This window comes from Oncorhynchus clarkii, chromosome 18, assembly GCF_045791955.1.
Source record: "Oncorhynchus clarkii lewisi isolate Uvic-CL-2024 chromosome 18, UVic_Ocla_1.0, whole genome shotgun sequence".
Taxonomy (NCBI): Eukaryota; Metazoa; Chordata; class Actinopteri; order Salmoniformes; family Salmonidae; genus Oncorhynchus; species Oncorhynchus clarkii.
This window is the reverse complement of record NC_092164.1, coordinates 57,731,421-57,748,089: the sequence shown is the minus strand read 5'-3', so window position 1 is coordinate 57,748,089 and position 16,669 is coordinate 57,731,421. Positions and strand designations below refer to the sequence as shown.

At 47.2% G+C, this 16,669-nt stretch overlaps 1 protein-coding gene across 1 annotated transcript in view; it reads right to left on the bottom strand.

Moving 5' to 3' along the window:
• LOC139373775 (electrogenic aspartate/glutamate antiporter SLC25A13, mitochondrial) overlaps positions 1-16,669 on the bottom strand; it is a 98,680-nt gene that overhangs the window by 12,980 nt on the left and 69,031 nt on the right. Inside the window, 2 exon segments of the mRNA XM_071114755.1 lie at positions 1,056-1,190; positions 12,334-12,478. Coding sequence (XP_070970856.1) covers positions 1,056-1,190; positions 12,334-12,478 — 280 coding nt within the window.

The following is a 16,669-nucleotide window of genomic DNA, read 5'->3' as shown; positions in this document are numbered from 1 at the left end:
ACCCCCTCCAATAAAAAATATTAAACCTACAAACTCGCTCCAGATCATATTTTCGTGTATGAAGAGGAGAAAGAGACTTGTAAGACTGTGGATCAAAACTGTTGGATGCCTTTCCTCCGGGTTGCCAGTATTGTGAGAGTAAGATCTGTTTATGGCTGACACAGGTCCCATCCTCACCTCCCTCAGCACCTCACTCCTAACATACAGGTAGTATCTCAACTAACACCCTATTCTGTACTTTTGACCAGAGCCTTATGGGTCCAGAGAGAGAGAGACATTGGACCCTATGGGCCCTGGTCAAAAGTAACACACTATGTAGGGAATAGAGTGCAATTTGGGACACAGTTCAGGCTGCCAGTTCCTATATGTTAGCAGTGGAAAGTCATCCCATCCCGACCCTGTTGGCTAGCAGGCAGGCAAGCGGTCTCTCTCTCTGGGCTCTGTCTTCTCCCTCAGTGCTCAGCTCCAAACCCCAGCCAATCACTGAGCACTCTAATTAGGAATGACCACGATTGAGCCTGCGGTCGCCGGCGGCTACTGGGGCCCTAGGCCTGGAGCCAGGAAGTTGGGATGGTTAGGGGGATGGAGGCTGGAGGGATGGAGGATGGAGGGTTAGAAGGATGGATGGGGGAAAGGAAGAATAGAGGGATGGAGGAATGGAGGTTAGAGGGCTGGAGCCGGGGCCTTGTGTCTGGGCTGGGGTCCATGTGGTGGCTCACCAACCACCAGGGACACTCATGCATGGTTTTCTGCTTCCCAAAAGAATGGTTCCTTATTTAGCTTGTGATAGTGGCATTTTAAAAGTATTGTTTCTTTCCTCTGAATCGTCATCTTCTGATCGTCATTGACCAATATGGTTGAAAAATGTTGTATTTTTTGTATTGTTCGTTTGTCCTGAAGTTTTTGGATGTGTATATATACTTTATCATATAGGCCGAGAGAATGAGAGATCGAGACAGATACAGAGAGAGAGGGAAAGAACGACAGAAAGAGGGAACCAGGCAGAGACAGACAATTCTCAAAAGACCCTGGGTCTGAACCACATGGTATCTTACCTGCTATGGCCCCTGAAAACAGCAGCTTGCCTGGTCCGATCCTCCCATCCTCATCACTCATGTAGGCCTTGACGTGCGCATAGCAGGGGAAGTAGATGGCTGAGAAAGGGATGTCTCGCAGGAAACAGGCTTTGGCTCCCTGTGGATGATGAAGAGATACAGAAGAGACAGAGGTGTGAGGAAAGAGAGGGGGGATTGAGAGGGGAAGGACAGAGAAACAAGGAGGAGTCAAAATAGAGGAAGAGGGAGACAAGAAGGGAGGGAGAGAGAGAAAGAGGGAGAGCAAAGGGGAAGACAGTGAGAAAGAAAAAAGGAGGGGGTGAAAAAAGAGGAAGAGAGACAAGGGAGGGAGAGAAAAGGTGGGAGGGAGAGAATTATTGAACTGAATTGAAAAGGTGGGAGGGAGAGAAAATAAGTTTCGTAAAAGACACAAACATTCTTTGAGGACTCACATAGAGTACTGTAACACTTTTCCTCTTTCCATCCCTGATTTTGAAAATATACCATAAATAAACATGTTTTATTGGTTGGAAAGATGTTACCTTCAACAGTCTTGATTTTTCCAGTTCCATGGGAACATCATTTATCATAGCATAGCTTGTGGTTTTATTTCCGAGAGTTCTAACCACAAAATGTCTAAGACTGGTTTCTGTTCCTGTCCCTCTGTGTTTGAAAAGCCAGTACCTTACACATCACTAGGGCTAGGAGTGTTTCCTGCTGACCATGTGACCTGACCAAGGAAAACTCTGGGCCCTTCGCTACAACTCATCAACTCTCCTCACTTCTCTTCTCCTGCTTTGGTGAGACGAGAGTGTGTGTGTGAGAGAGAGAGAGAGAGAGAGAGAGAGAGAGAGAGAGACAAAGAGAGAGAGGGCAAGAGAGACAAAGAGAGAGAGGGTGAGAGAGAACAAGAGAGATGAAGAGAGAGTAAAAGATGAGACATCAGGAAAAGAAGAGGAAGATTGCTTCTGTCCGTCACTGTAAACAAAGCCATATCTTCAACCAGATTACGTTTCATCTTATTCCCCCCCTTGGCTGCCATCCAGGTGGGGTTGAGGCAGGGGAAGGGAAATGGAAGGGTTCTCCCTTCAACAGAGTAGTTTAAAGCCAAGTTGCATCCCAAATGGAATCCTACTCCCTACATGGTACACTACCAGACCAGAGCCCTATATGGGTTCCCTTTGGGCCCTGGTCAAAAGTAGTACACAATATATAGGAATAGGTTGCCAATTGGGACGCTACCAGGAGAAGTGCTTTAGACAGGCTTCATTTAACTGCTGGGGTTAATCCTACCACTCATACACAGTTTGCACAGATACCTCCCTATACAGGTATCTCTGCTGTCCTCAAAGGCTTTGCTTCATTCTCCCCTCCCCACCAGGGCCGCCATGCCAGACTGCCTGCTGAAAAGCTGCAGATACTATCGCCAGGGCCCTGGTTCACATTCACAGACAGGCTCGTCCTTGTGCCTGCTGAGGCAGGAGAGGCTGGGATTATGTGAGTCATGTGAATCTACTATGATTCTACTGTGATTCATGTGAATCTACTGTAATTATTCTGTGATTCATGTGAATCTACTGTAATTGTACTGTGATTCATGTGATTCATGTGATTCTACTTTATCCATAATCTAGTGTGCCTTGTTTCTTCTTTTTCTGAAGTATGGTCAGGCCAAGAGTTGAGGTGACAGACATGTGTGAATTCATGACAATGTATACCTACAGTCGGAAGTTTACATACACTTAGGTTGGAGTCATTAAAACTCATTTTTCAACCACTCCACAAATTTCTTGTGAACAAACTATAGTTTTGGCAAGTCGGTTAGGACACATTTGTGCATGACGCAAGTCATTTTTCCAACAATTGTTTACACATTTCACTTATAATTCACTGTATCACAATTCCAGCGGGTCAGAAGTTGACCCACTGGACTAAGTTGACTGTGCCTTTAAAGAGCTTGGGAAATTCCAGAAAATTATATCATGGCTTTAGAAGCTGATATAGGCTAATTGATAGGATAATTGACATCATTTGAGTCAATTGGAGGTGTACCTGTGGATGTATTTCAAGGCCACCTTCAAACTCAGTGCCTCTTTGCTTGACATCATGGGAAATCGGCCAGGACCTCAGAAGAAAATTGTGCACCTCCACAAGTCTGGTTCATACTTGGGAGAAATTTCCAAACACCTGAAGGTACCACATTCATCTGTACAAACAATAGTATACAAGTATAAACACCATGGGACCACGCAGCCGTCATACCGCTCAGGAAGGAGACGCGTTCTGTCTCCTAGAGATGTGCAAATCAATCCCAGAACAACAGCAAAGGACCTTGTGAAGATGCTGGAGGAATCAGGTACAAAAGTATCTATATCCACAGTAAAACAAGTCCTATATTGACATTACCTGAAAGGCCGCTCAGCAAGGAAGAAGCCCCTGCTCCAAAACAGCCATAAAAAAGCCAACGTTATGTTATGTAATAACCATCGTTATGTTTGGAGGAAAAAGGGGGAGCCTTGCAAGCCGATGAACACCATCCCAACCGTGAAGCACGGGGGGTGGCAGCATCATGTTGTGGGGGTGCTTTGCTGCAGGAGGGACTGGTGCACTTCACAAAATAGATGGCATCATGAGGATGGAAAATTGGGTATATTGAAGCAACATCTCAAGACATCAGACAGGAAGTTAAAGCTTGGTCGAAAATGGGTCTTCCAAATGGACAATGACCCCAAGCATACTTCCAAAGTTGTGGCAGAATGGCTTAAGGACAACAAAGTCAAGGTATTGGAGTGGCCATCACAAAGCCCTGACCTCAATCCCATAGAAAATGTGTGGGCAGAACTGAAAAAGCCTGTGCGATCAAGGAGGCCTACAAACCTGACTCAGTTACACCAGCTCTGTCTGGAGAAATGGGCCAAAATTCACTCAACTTATTGTGGGAAGCTTGTGGAAGGTTACCCGGAACGTTTGACTCAAGTTAAACAATTTAAAGGCAATGCTATCAAATACTAATTGAGTGTATGTAAACTTCTGACCCACTGGGAATGTGATGAATGAAATAAAATATGAAATAAATCATTCTCTCTACTATTATTCTGACATTTACATTCTTAAAATAAAGTGGTGGTCCTAACTGACCTAAGACAGGGAATTTTTACTAGGATTAAATTTCAGGAATGGTGAAAAACTGAGTTTAAATGTACTTGGCTAAGGTGTATGTAAACTTCCGACTTCAACTGTACATAATACACAGTATGTATCTCCTTCTGTATATGGCTATGAATGAGGGATAGTACATGGTGTTGTCATGCCGTTGGCCTCTTTGGGTATAGCAAGCACATCCCCCTCTCCCTGCCTCCCCCTTGCCTCCTTCAACTAGGTTGCTGTGGTCAGAGAGACGTCGTAAATTCCTGAGAAGACCCTGCCACATGGCCACACAGTAGAGAGAGAGTAGATTTTCATGGAGAACAAAGGAAATCCTTCCACCTCACAGAACTTGAGGTACGAACAAATGTCATGTTCCGGAGAAAGTATAAAAGAGACGGACAATTCTACAAAATAAATGAACTTTTCACCAGCGACGACACCCTGAGCGTAAATATATATATTGATTGTAATTGTTCCCGAATGAGTGAGCGGTCATGTGCAAAGGATTAGCATTTCAATTGTTATAATTATCACTCTGTAGTGACTTCTTAGTCGACCCCCACTTCCCCTTTTGTCTAACAAGCCGCCATGCCGGTTTAGCCCACTAGGGCACATTCTCCTATCATTTCATGTAACCATATTTACCTTGTTTGTTTGTTTGTTTATGCATTTCTGTGAATTACTTAGTTAGTAATAAATAAATTATTTAAGACAATTGATGTATGGATGACTCATAGTGAAGACTGGGTTCGTGCAGATAACCAACAATTTACGATGTTTGGAATGAGACTAACGTGAGGTAAAGTAAATAATTCATTAATTCGAAGACTAATTGATCAGATAAAATATCTGAAAAGTTATTTTAGGAAATTATAACTTTGTAATCTGAATATTTTTCCTTGGTGCCCCTTCCTAGTTAATTAGTTACGTGATTAATCAGTTGATCGCGTAATAACTAATTACAGAGAATCTTTGATAAAAACTATAAGTCTTCAGTTAATGATAGTAAAGACACGACACTGTATATAGTATGATTGATTGTTAGTATGTTTCTTTTTTTATTTTATTTAACCTTTATTTAACTAGGCAAGTCAGATAAGAACAAATTCTTATATAGGTCAGGCCCCGGGCTAATTGCGCACCGCCCTATGGGACTCCCGATCATGGCCAGTTGTGATACAACCTGGGATCAAATCAGGGTATGTAGTGACTCCTCTAGCACTGAGATGCTGTGCCTTAGACAATCTCCTTAGACCATGTCTATCTGAATGCCTGTGTGTATGAGCACTGGAGTACATACAAGTATGTGTTTATATGAGTGAATAGGTTTTGATAAAGCCATTCAGTCAGTCAGCCATTCAGTCAGTCAGCCAGTCAGTCAGTCAGTCAGTCAGTCAGTCAGTCAGTCAGTCAGCCCCTCCAGCAGCAGAGCGGAGGTAGGTAGCAGGAAGAGGCAGAGAGAGAGAGAGAGAGAGAGGCTGAGGGGGAGGGTAATTAGCCTGACAAAGGGTGCTCTGTGCCTGGGCACAGCCCTGAGGAGCCAGCCCGTCTGGAGCTTGCTAGTCCTCCCTCCCGGCCCTCTTCCTTTCTCTGAATGCACATTGTCTCAGAAGCAGGACAGGAGACACAGACACAGGGGAGGACTAGAGGAGGCACCACCAGTGTCATACCGGATTCAGCATTCTTATAGACATAATGGAGCAGACATACTATAGACGCAAACATATTCACATTTGTGCGCACACACACACACACACACACACACACACACACACACACACACACACACACACACACACACACACACACACACACACACACACACACAGACAAGTGGAGGCACCAGGTTCAGCATTCTCTCTCTCTCTCACACACACACACACACACACACACACACACACACACACACACACACACACACACACACACACACACACACACACACACACACACACACACACAGACAAAGACAAGTGGAGGCACCGGGTTCAGCATTCTCTCTCACACACACACACACTGATTGACAAACACAGACGACTGTCATGAGAAGAACCTGGGAAGAAATTGAACTGAAACTTTGCCACAGAAAGAGAAAGGGGTAGAATCTGCAAGCTCTGGATAAAGGACCTGGAGCTTTTTAAAATGTTTTTAACGCTTTCATTTAAATGAAAACCCAAAAAGTGTTAAAACCCACAGTTTTAACAAGTGACAAAAGCCTAAATCAGAACTCTTTAAAAGGCTTCGTGCATCAAAGACACTGATCATCGTGCCCTTTTAAAAAGCAACCTCTCTATAAAGAGAATGACCCACGGTAGTTCTAAAATAACACCTGCTATCCACAAAACGTCTCAGAGTAGAAAAAGTGATAAGAATAGAGACATTAAACTCCTACTCTTATTGGTAAAAATAAAAGCTATGCATCCAAGCCTCTTTAGTCATAAGAGTCCCATCTAGTCGACATATTTAGGAGACCTCGTGAGCTGTCCTAACCAGTTAAGAGTTACCAGCAGGTGCCTTGATCATAGAAAAAGGCAGTCAGTCAGCAGGTTCCTGCAGCACATGCAATTGCTTTAGAGTTGAAAAAATGTTTTGATATTTCTACATGATTAATCCATAAATAATCTAGACCTACATGGAACAGTATCTTTGCTTTTTACAATTATTTCACAAGGCCTATTTCACATGATATGCCTCAATATTTATAGACACTAGGCTAATAAATAAACATGTTTTTATTTTGATTATTTAAGAGGCTAAATTGGACCTGTCTATAAATTGGGCAATTGAAGGCATTTAGGGCTTATATTAACTTTGATTGTGTCCAATGATAATAATAGACCTTTTAAACGTTGTATGCAACATTATCGGCAAGTGAAATGATGCCTACTGTGCAAAAGCGATTTAGAGTTCCTAAACGGGAGAGATGAGAGCGTTGATATAACAGTAATATTGTCAGCTTCCACTTTTAACAACCATCAGAATCTGTAAAAAAAAAAATTAAAAAGTTATGTATACCAACATATTAGGCAATAATTAAGAGTAGACAAAGTGATTCTGTCAGGCAAAAATGATATCAAACATTTTATCATTGTAACATTTTATCTATCAGTAACATTCACCATGGTTGTCTGAAGTGTGCTATTGTCACACCCTGATCTGTTTCACCTGTCTTTGTGATTGTCTCCACCCCCCTCCAGGTGTCACCCATCTTCCCCATTATCCCCTGTGTACTTACACCTGTGTTCTCTGTTTGTCTGTTGCCAGTTCATCTTGTTTTGTCAAGCTTACCAGCGTTTGTCCTGTCAGCTCCTGGTTTTTCCAAGCCTCTTTTTTCTCGCTCTCCTGGTTTTGACCCTCGCCTGTCCCGTCTCTGTACCCGCCTGCCTGACCACTTTGCCTGCCCCTGAGCCTGCCTGCCATCCTGTACCTTTTCCCCTGTTGCTGTAATAAACATTGTTACTTCGACACAGCCTGCATCTGGGTCTTACCTTGATACCTGATAGATTTATTACAAGACGCTGTGGAGAGGACTGGGGACAGCGCTGCGTAGAGGACTGGGGACAACGCTGTGTAGAGGACTGGGGACAACGCTGAGGAGAGGACTGGGGACAATGCTGTGTAGAGGACTGGGGACAACGCTGTGGAGAGGACTGGGGACAACGCTGTGTAGAGGACTGGGGACAACGCTGAGGAGAGGACTGGGGACAACGCTGTGTAGAGGACTGGGGACAACGCTGAGGAGAGGACTGGGGACAACGCTGTGTAGAGGACTGGGGACAACGCTGAGGAGAGGACTGGGGACAACGCTGTGTAGAGGACTGGGGACAACGCTGAGGAGAGGACTGGGGATAACGCTGCGTAGAGGACTGGGGACAACGCTGTGTAGAGGACTGGGGACAACGCTGTGTAGAGGACTGGGGACAACGCTGAGGAGAGGACTGGGGATAACGCTGAGGAGAGGACTGGGGATAACACTGAGGAGAGGACTGGGGACAACGCTGAGGAGAGGACTGGGGATAACGCTGCGGAGAGAACTGGGGATAACGCTGCGTAGAGAACTGGGGAAAATGCTGCGGAGAGGACTGGGGACAACACTGCATAGAGGACTGGGGATAACGCTGCGGAGAGGACTGGGGATAACACTGCATAGAGGACTGGGGATAACGCTGCGGAGAGGACTGGGGACAACGCTGAGGAGAGGACTGGGGATAACGCTGAGGAGAGGACTGGGGACAACGCTGAGGAGAGGACTGGGGATAACGCTGCGGAGAGGACTGGGATAATGCTGTGTAGAGGACTGGGGATAACGCTGCGGAGAAGACTGGGGATAACGCTGCGGAGAGGACTGGGGATAACGCTGCGGAGAGGACTGGGGACAATGCTGAGGAGAGGACTGGGGATAACGCTGCGGAGAGGACTGGGGACAACGCTGAGGGGAGGACTGGGGATAACGCTGAGGAGAGGACTGGGGACAACGCTGAGGAGAGGACTGGGGATAACGCTGCGGAGAGGACTGGGATAATGCTGTGTAGAGGACTGGGGATAACGCTGCGGAGAAGACTGGGGATAACGCTGCGGAGAGGACTGGGGATAACGCTGCGGAGAGGACTGGGGACAATGCTGAGGAGAGGACTGGGGACAATGCTGAGGAGAGGACTGGGGATAACGCTGCGTAGAGGACTGGCGATAATGCTGCGTAGAGGACTGGGGATAACGCTGCGTAGAAGACTGGGGATAACGCTGCATAGAGGACTGGGGATAACGTTGTGGAGAGGACTGGGGACAACGCTAAGTAGAGGACTGGGTAGAACGCTAAGTAGAGGACTGGGGAGAACGCTAAGTAGAGGACTGGGGAGAACGCTGAGGAGAGGACTGGGAATAACACTAAGTAGAGGACTGGGGAGAACGCTAAGTAGAGGACTGGGGAGAACGCTGCGTAGAGGACTGGGGATAACGCTGCGTAGAGGACTAGGGATAACGCTGAGGAGAGGACTAGGGATAACGCTGTGGAGAGGACTGGGGACAACGCTGCGGAGAGGACTGGGGATAACGCTGAGGAGAGGACTGGGGATAACGCTGTGGAGAGGACTGGGGACAACGCTGAGAGGACTGGGGATAACGCTGTGGAGAGGACTGGGGACAACGCTGAGGAGAGGACTGGGGATAACGCTGCGGAGAGAACTGGGGATAACGCTGCGTAGAGAACTGGGGAAAATGTTGCGGAGAGGACTGGGGACAACACTGCATAGAGGACTGGGGATAACGCTGCGGAGAGGACTGGGGACAACGCTGAGGAGAGGACTGGGGATAACGCTGAGGAGAGGACTGGGGACAACGCTGAGGAGAGGACTGGAGATAACGCTGCGGAGAAGACTGGGATAATGCTGTGGAGAGGACTGGGGATAACGCTGCGGAGAGGACTGGGGATAACGCTGCATAGAGGACTGGGGATAACGCTGCATAGAGGACTGGGGACAACGCAGAGGAGAGGACTGGGGATAACGCTGCGTAGAGGACTGGCGATAATGCTGCGTAGAGGACTGGGGATAACGCTGCGTAGAGGACTGGGGATAACGCTGCATAGAGGACTGGGTATAATGTTGTGGAGAGGACTGGGGACAACGCTAGGTAGAGGACTGGGTAGAACGCTAAGTAGAGGACTGGGGATAACGCTAAGTAGAGGACTGGGGAGAACGCTAAGTAGAGGACTGGGGAGAACGCTGAGGAGAGGACTGGGGATAACACTAAGTAGAGGACTGGGGAGAACGCTAAGTAGAGGACTGGGGAGAACGCTAAGTAGAGGACTGGGGAGAACGCTGCATAGAGGACTGGGGATAACGCTGAGGAGAGGACTGGGGATAACGCTGTGGAGAGGACTGGTGACAACGCTGCGGAGAGGACTGGAGATAACGCTGTGTAGAGGACTGGGGACAACGCCGAGGAGAGGACTGGGGATAACGCTGCGTAGAGGACTGGGGATAACGTTGTGGAGAGGACTGGGGACAACGCTAAGTAGAGGACTGGGGAGAACGCTAAGTAGAGGACTGGGGATAACGCTAAGTAGAGGACTGGGGAGAACACTAAGTAGAGGACTGGGGAGAACGCTGAGGAGAGGACTGGGGATAACACTAAGTAGAGGACTGGGGAGAACGCTAAGTAGAGGACTGGGGAGAACGCTAAGTAGAGGACTGGGGATAACGCTGCGTAGAGGACTAGGGATAACGCTGAGGAGAGGACTAGGGATAACGCTGTGGAGAGGAATGGGGACAACGCTGCGGAGAGGACTGGGGACAACGCTGAGGAGAGGACTGGGGATAACGCTGTGGAGAGGACTGGGGACAACGCTGAGAGGACTGGGGATAACGCTGTGGAGAGGACTGGGGACAACGCTGAGGAGAGGACTGGGGATAACGCTGCGGAGAGAACTGGGGATAACGCTGCGTAGAGAACTGGGGAAAATGTTGCGGAGAGGACTGGGGACAACACTGCATAGAGGACTGGGGATAACGCTGCGGAGAGGACTGGGGACAACGCTGAGGAGAGGACTGGGGATAACGCTGAGGAGAGGACTGGGGACAACGCTGAGGAGAGGACTGGAGATAACGCTGCGGAGAGGACTGGGATAATGCTGTGGAGAGGACTGGGGATAACGCCGCGGAGAGGACTGGGGATAACGCTGCATAGAGGACTGGGGATAACGCTGCATAGAGGACTAGGGACAACGCAGAGGAGAGGACTGGGGATAACGCTGTGTAGAGGACTGGCGATAATGCTGCGTAGAGGACTGGGGATAACGCTGCGTAGAGGACTAGGGATAACGCTGCATAGAGGACTGGGTATAATGTTGTGGAGAGGACTGGGGACAACGCTAGGTAGAGGACTGGGTAGAACGCTAAGTAGAGGACTGGGGATAACGCTAAGTAGAGGACTGGGGAGAACGCTAAGTAGAGGACTGGGGAGAACGCTGAGGAGAGGACTGGGGATAACACTAAGTAGAGGACTGGGGAGAACGCTAAGTAGAGGACTGGGGAGAACGCTAAGTAGAGGACTGGGGAGAACGCTGCATAGAGGACTGGGGATAACGCTGAGGAGAGGACTGGGGATAACGCTGTGGAGAGGACTGGTGACAACGCTGCGGAGAGGACTGGAGATAACGCTGTGTAGAGGACTGGGGACAACGCCGAGGAGAGGACTGGGGATAACGCTGCGTAGAGGACTGGGGATAACGCTGCGTAGAGGACTGGGGATAACGTTGTGGAGAGGACTGGGGACAACGCTAAGTAGAGGACTGGGGAGAACGCTAAGTAGAGGACTGGGGAGAACGCTGAGGAGAGGACTGGGGACAACGCTGCGTAGAGGACTGGGGATAACGCTGCGTAGAGGACTGGGTATAACGCTGCATAGAGGACTGGGGACAACGCTGCATAGAGGACTGGGGAGAACGCTGAGGAGAGGACTGGGGATAACGCTGTGTAGAGGACTGGGGATAACGCTGTGGAGAGGACTGGGGAGAACGCTGAGCGGAGGACTGGGGACAACGCTGTGTAGAGGACTGGGGATAACGCTGTGGAGAGGACTGGGGAGAACGCTGAGGGGAGGACTGGGGAGAACGCTGTGGAGAGGACTGGTGAGAATGCTGTGGAGAGGACTGGGGACAACGCTGTGGAGAGGACTGGGGACAACGCTGTGGAGAGGACTGGGGACAATGCTGTGGAGAGGACTGGGGAGAACGCTGAGGAGAGGACTGGGGATAACGCTGTGGAGAGGACTGGGGAGAACACTGAAGAGAGGACTGGGGATAACACCGCATAGAGGACTGGGGATAACGCTGCGTAGAGGACTGGGGATAACGCTGTGGAGAGGACTGGAGATAACGCTGTGGAGAGGACTGGGGACGACGCTGCGTAGAGGATTCGGGACAACGCTGCGTAGAGGACTAGGGATAACGCTGCGTAGAGGACTGGACGACGCTGTGTAGTGCTAGTGAAGTGCTAAGAGAGGCAGAAACTAAAAGTATCAGAAAAGACATGTAGACTGTAGAAAATTGCTAAAATGAGTGTTTGAGTACAGCTGTGACCTAATAGTCCCTGTCTTTTAATACAGTACTTAGTGTAGTAGTGTACAGGAGGACCTGCCTTGTAGAGGCCAAAGAAACCCAGGTCCTTGATGACAGATATGGCGCTGACGCGGGGGCCGGTGGTGATCTCTCCAGCCACCTGCAGGCGGATTTTCACAATCTCCAGAGGGTTGGTGAAGATCACCTGGGATCCACCCGCCTGGACACACACACACACACACAAACACACACACACGGAAACACACACACAAAGTGGGGATTAACGGAATAGTGATTCGTGAAACCTGGATTAGCAGCAGCACAAGGGGAATCTTTTTGTAAAAAATCTGTAAGAGAATGGGCAATAAGTGACCACTGGAGCTACAGTATGTAACAGAGGGTAACCATCGGCGTACACTGATGGTGCCCTGATAGGGACATCACAGGTCTGACTGATGTCATACACACACAGGACAGTTCAAATAGGCTACACTGGCTGTGATAGGTGTTCACTGTAGACAGGCTCCCAGGTCTGTCAGTAATGGGTGGTCACTGTAGACTGGCTCCTAGGTCTGTCAGTAATGGGTGGTCACTGTAGACTGGCTCCTAGGTCTGTCAGTAATGGGTGGTCACTGTAGACTGGCTCCCAGGTCTGTCAGTAATGGGTGGTCACTGTAGACTGGCTCCTAGGTCTGTTAGTAATGGGTGTTTACTGCAGACTGGCTCCTAGGTCTGTCAGTAATGGGTGGTCACTGTAGACTGGCTCCCAGGTCTGTCAGTAATGGGTGGTCACTGTAGACTGGCTCCTAGGTCTGTCAGTAATGGGTGTTTACTGCAGACTGGCTCCTAGGTCTGTCAGTAATGGGTGTTCACTGTAGACAGGCTCCCAGTGTGTCTGTAGTCTCTGAACCATCCGTCTTCAGTTGCACCCTGCCTGAGGGGTTCTGTCTCCACAACGCTCCAACTGTATACCTGGTACCGGAGATAAAACCCCCAGCCACAGGCCCAGACAGGTTCTTCTCAGAGAGCTTCAAGGTCGTCACAGCTTTCATGCACAGCTACGGTATCTGGAGCTGGGGGTGCGGTGTGGCAGTGGCTGTTGTCTTTTCCATATTTGTGCTGCTACCATGTTGTGCTGTTGTCATGTTATGCTGCTACCATGTTGTGCTATTATTATGTTGTGCTGCTACCATGTTGTGCTATTGTTATGTTGTGCTGCTACCATGTTGTGCTGTTGTCATGTTGTGCTATTGTTATGTTGTGCTGTTGTCATGTTGTGCTATTGTTATGTTGTGCTGCTACCATGTTGTGCTGTTGTCATGTTGTGCTATTGTTATGTTGTGCTGCTACCATGTTGTGCTGTTGTCATGTTGTGCTGCTACCATGTTGTGCTATTGTTATGTTGTGCTGCTACCATGTTGTGCTATTGTTATGTTGTGCTGCTACCATGTTGTGCTATTGTTATGTTGTGCTGCTACCATGTTGTGCTGTTGTCATGTTGTGCTATTGTTATGTTGTGCTGCTACCATGTTGTGCTGCTACCATGTTGTGCTGTTGTCATGATGTGCTGCTACCATGTTGTGCTATTGGTATGTTGTGCTGCTACCATGTTGTGCTATTGTTATGTTGTGCTATTGTTATGTTGTGCTGCTACCATGTTGTGCTGTTGTCATGTTGTGCTGCTACCATGTTGTGCTATTGTCATGTTGTGCTGTTGTCATGTTGTGCTGCTACCATGTTGTGCTGTTGTCATGTTGTGTTGATACCATGTTGTGCTGTTGTCATGTTGTGCTGCTACCATGTTGTGCTGTTGTCATGTTGTGTTGATACCATGTTGTGCTGTTGTCATGTTGTGTTGATACCATGTTGTGCTGTTGTCATGTTGTGCTGATACTATGTTGTGCTGTTGTCATGTTGTGCTGATACCATGTTGTGCTGTTGTCATGTTGTGTTGATACCATGTTGTGCTGTTGTCATGTTGTGCTGATACTATGTTGTGCTGTTGTCATGTTGTGTTGATACCCTGTTGTGCTGTTGTCATTTTGTGATGCAACCATTTTGTGTTGTTGTCATGTTGTATTGCTGCCATGTTGTTGATACCGTGTTGTGTCTTAGGTCTCTCTTTATATACTGTGATGGTGTGTGTCTCTCTTGTTGTGTTTTGTCTACATTCATTTTATTTGTTAATCCTAGCCTCCGGCCCAGCAGGAGGCCTTTTGCATCATTCTAAATAGGAATTTGTTCTTAATTGACTTGCCTGGTTAAATAAAGGTTAAATAAAAAATCATTTTAAATAAGCAGCTAAAGTAGCTAACTTTGTCTCGGCACGAAGAGGGAGAGCCGGGACATAGTTAGCCGGGAAGGCAGCAACCATTCAGGAACAGTCTCTCTCTCTCACACTAGTTGCCCCTGGATACCATGGCTGAAAAGTGGCACAGCGCAATTAGATAGAAATCTGTTTCCATGGAGTCCTTCCCTGCCATTAAATAGGGCATGTACTGTTTGTTGTACTTTTCTCTCCCCCCTCCTTTGCTGTGAATTATTAATGTGTAATTGCGTGTGTCCCCTCTATCTTACGGGAAGGCTATCAAATGAGTACCCCAATCTGAATGTGCAACCTTGTTTTTTAACAGCCGCCCCCAAATTCGTAAGTAAATGTTCCCATATTTTGAGGGAGAGATCATAATCGCCCCGTTGAAGGGAGTAGTACATTAAATAGTGGCGCAGAACTGACCAACATTTCCCTTCCAGAACTAAAAGAGAGGCATTGAATAGTAGTTCTACCGACTCACAGGTACAAATTTATCACTATTTATTTCTGTGGAAAATTATATTTCATAGTTGATTACAGCGACCCTCTAATAGCAATGCATTTATTACCGGGCCGTTGGACACAGAGATGATTAACTGAAAATAGGGCCTCTTGAGCAGCCAACGCTCTCGCTCACATCAATTGGACACTAATTGGGAGATTTCTGAATATTAAAGAGAGCAACAACAGGTTAGAGAAACCACCGCACAATTAGGTCTGACAGACAGAACAACAGACACGTCTGTCAGGGGGGGTAGAGAGAGAAAGAAGGAGAGAGATGGAGAGAGACAGAGGGCGACAGAGAGCAAGAGAGAAACAGACAGACAGACAGAGAGAGACAGAGAAAGAAACAGAAAAAGAGAGAGGGAGAGAGACAGAAAGAGGGAGAGATTTGATTACAGAGTGAGACAGTCGGTGGCTCGCTGATAATTCCCAGGTAATTACAAGGCAAGGTGATCCCCTGAGGGGGTTTGAGAGTCAGAACCTCAGACACGCTCCAGCACTACATCCACAGTATGTGTGGGTGTGTTTCTATGTGTGTGTGTGTGTGTGTGTGTTTCTGTGTGTTTGTGTTTCTGTGTGTGTGTGTGTTTGTGTGTGTGCACATCAGCCAGATCGCTCAAGATTGACTTTGAAATTGGACGTCTGTCCATGTCCTGAGGACGTCGGGAAATGCCTTCAAAACCAGCCACTAGGGCCAACAGTGAGGACTATTACAATCAAGTTTTGGGTTTTGGTACAGCATTGTGGACAAGGGTGGCGGATGGGCAGAATCCCGTGACTCCAGGACCAAAGGTCACATGTTCAATCCCAGTGGTAGACACTCATTGTTTTAACTCTATCCCAAACCTTAACTTAACCATTCAGAATGAACGCCTAAACTTAATGTTTAAACCTATCCCAAACCATAACTTAACCATTCAGAATGAACGCCTAAACTTAATGTTTAACTCTATCCCAAACCTTAACTTAACCATTCAGAATGAACGCCTAAACTTAATGTTTAAACCTATCCCAAACCTTAACTTAACCATTCCGAATGAACGCCTAAACTTAATGTTTAAACCTATCCCAAACCTTAACTTAACCATTCAGAATGAACGCCTAAACTTAATGATTAACTCTATCCCAAACCTTAACTTAACCATTCAGAATGAACGCCTAAACTTAATGTTTAAACCTATCCCAAACCTTAACCCTTAACTTTGACATTTGGAGAAATGTGGATAAACGTCAGAATCTAAAGTAAAATTGGTAACTTGTTACACACACACACACACACACACACACACACATAAACACACATCCTCGGGGTAACAGCTATGAAAAAGTTTACTTTTCAATGGCAAACAATAGTTTAGCACTAGTTAGCAAGCATTAGCCAACCTCAATTAATAACCACTCACACTTTCATGGGTGCCAGAATTCTTAGCTGAGGATTACACAAGCGTGCATGCATTTACGAGTCTGTGTGTGTTTATGTTGATGTGCTCATGTGCATGTTAAACGTTGTGATAAATGTTTTATAACTCTCAACGGAGCTGAATAACAAACCGTTACAAAGGCTTAAAAATCAAACCATGCAAATTCAAGTGATTT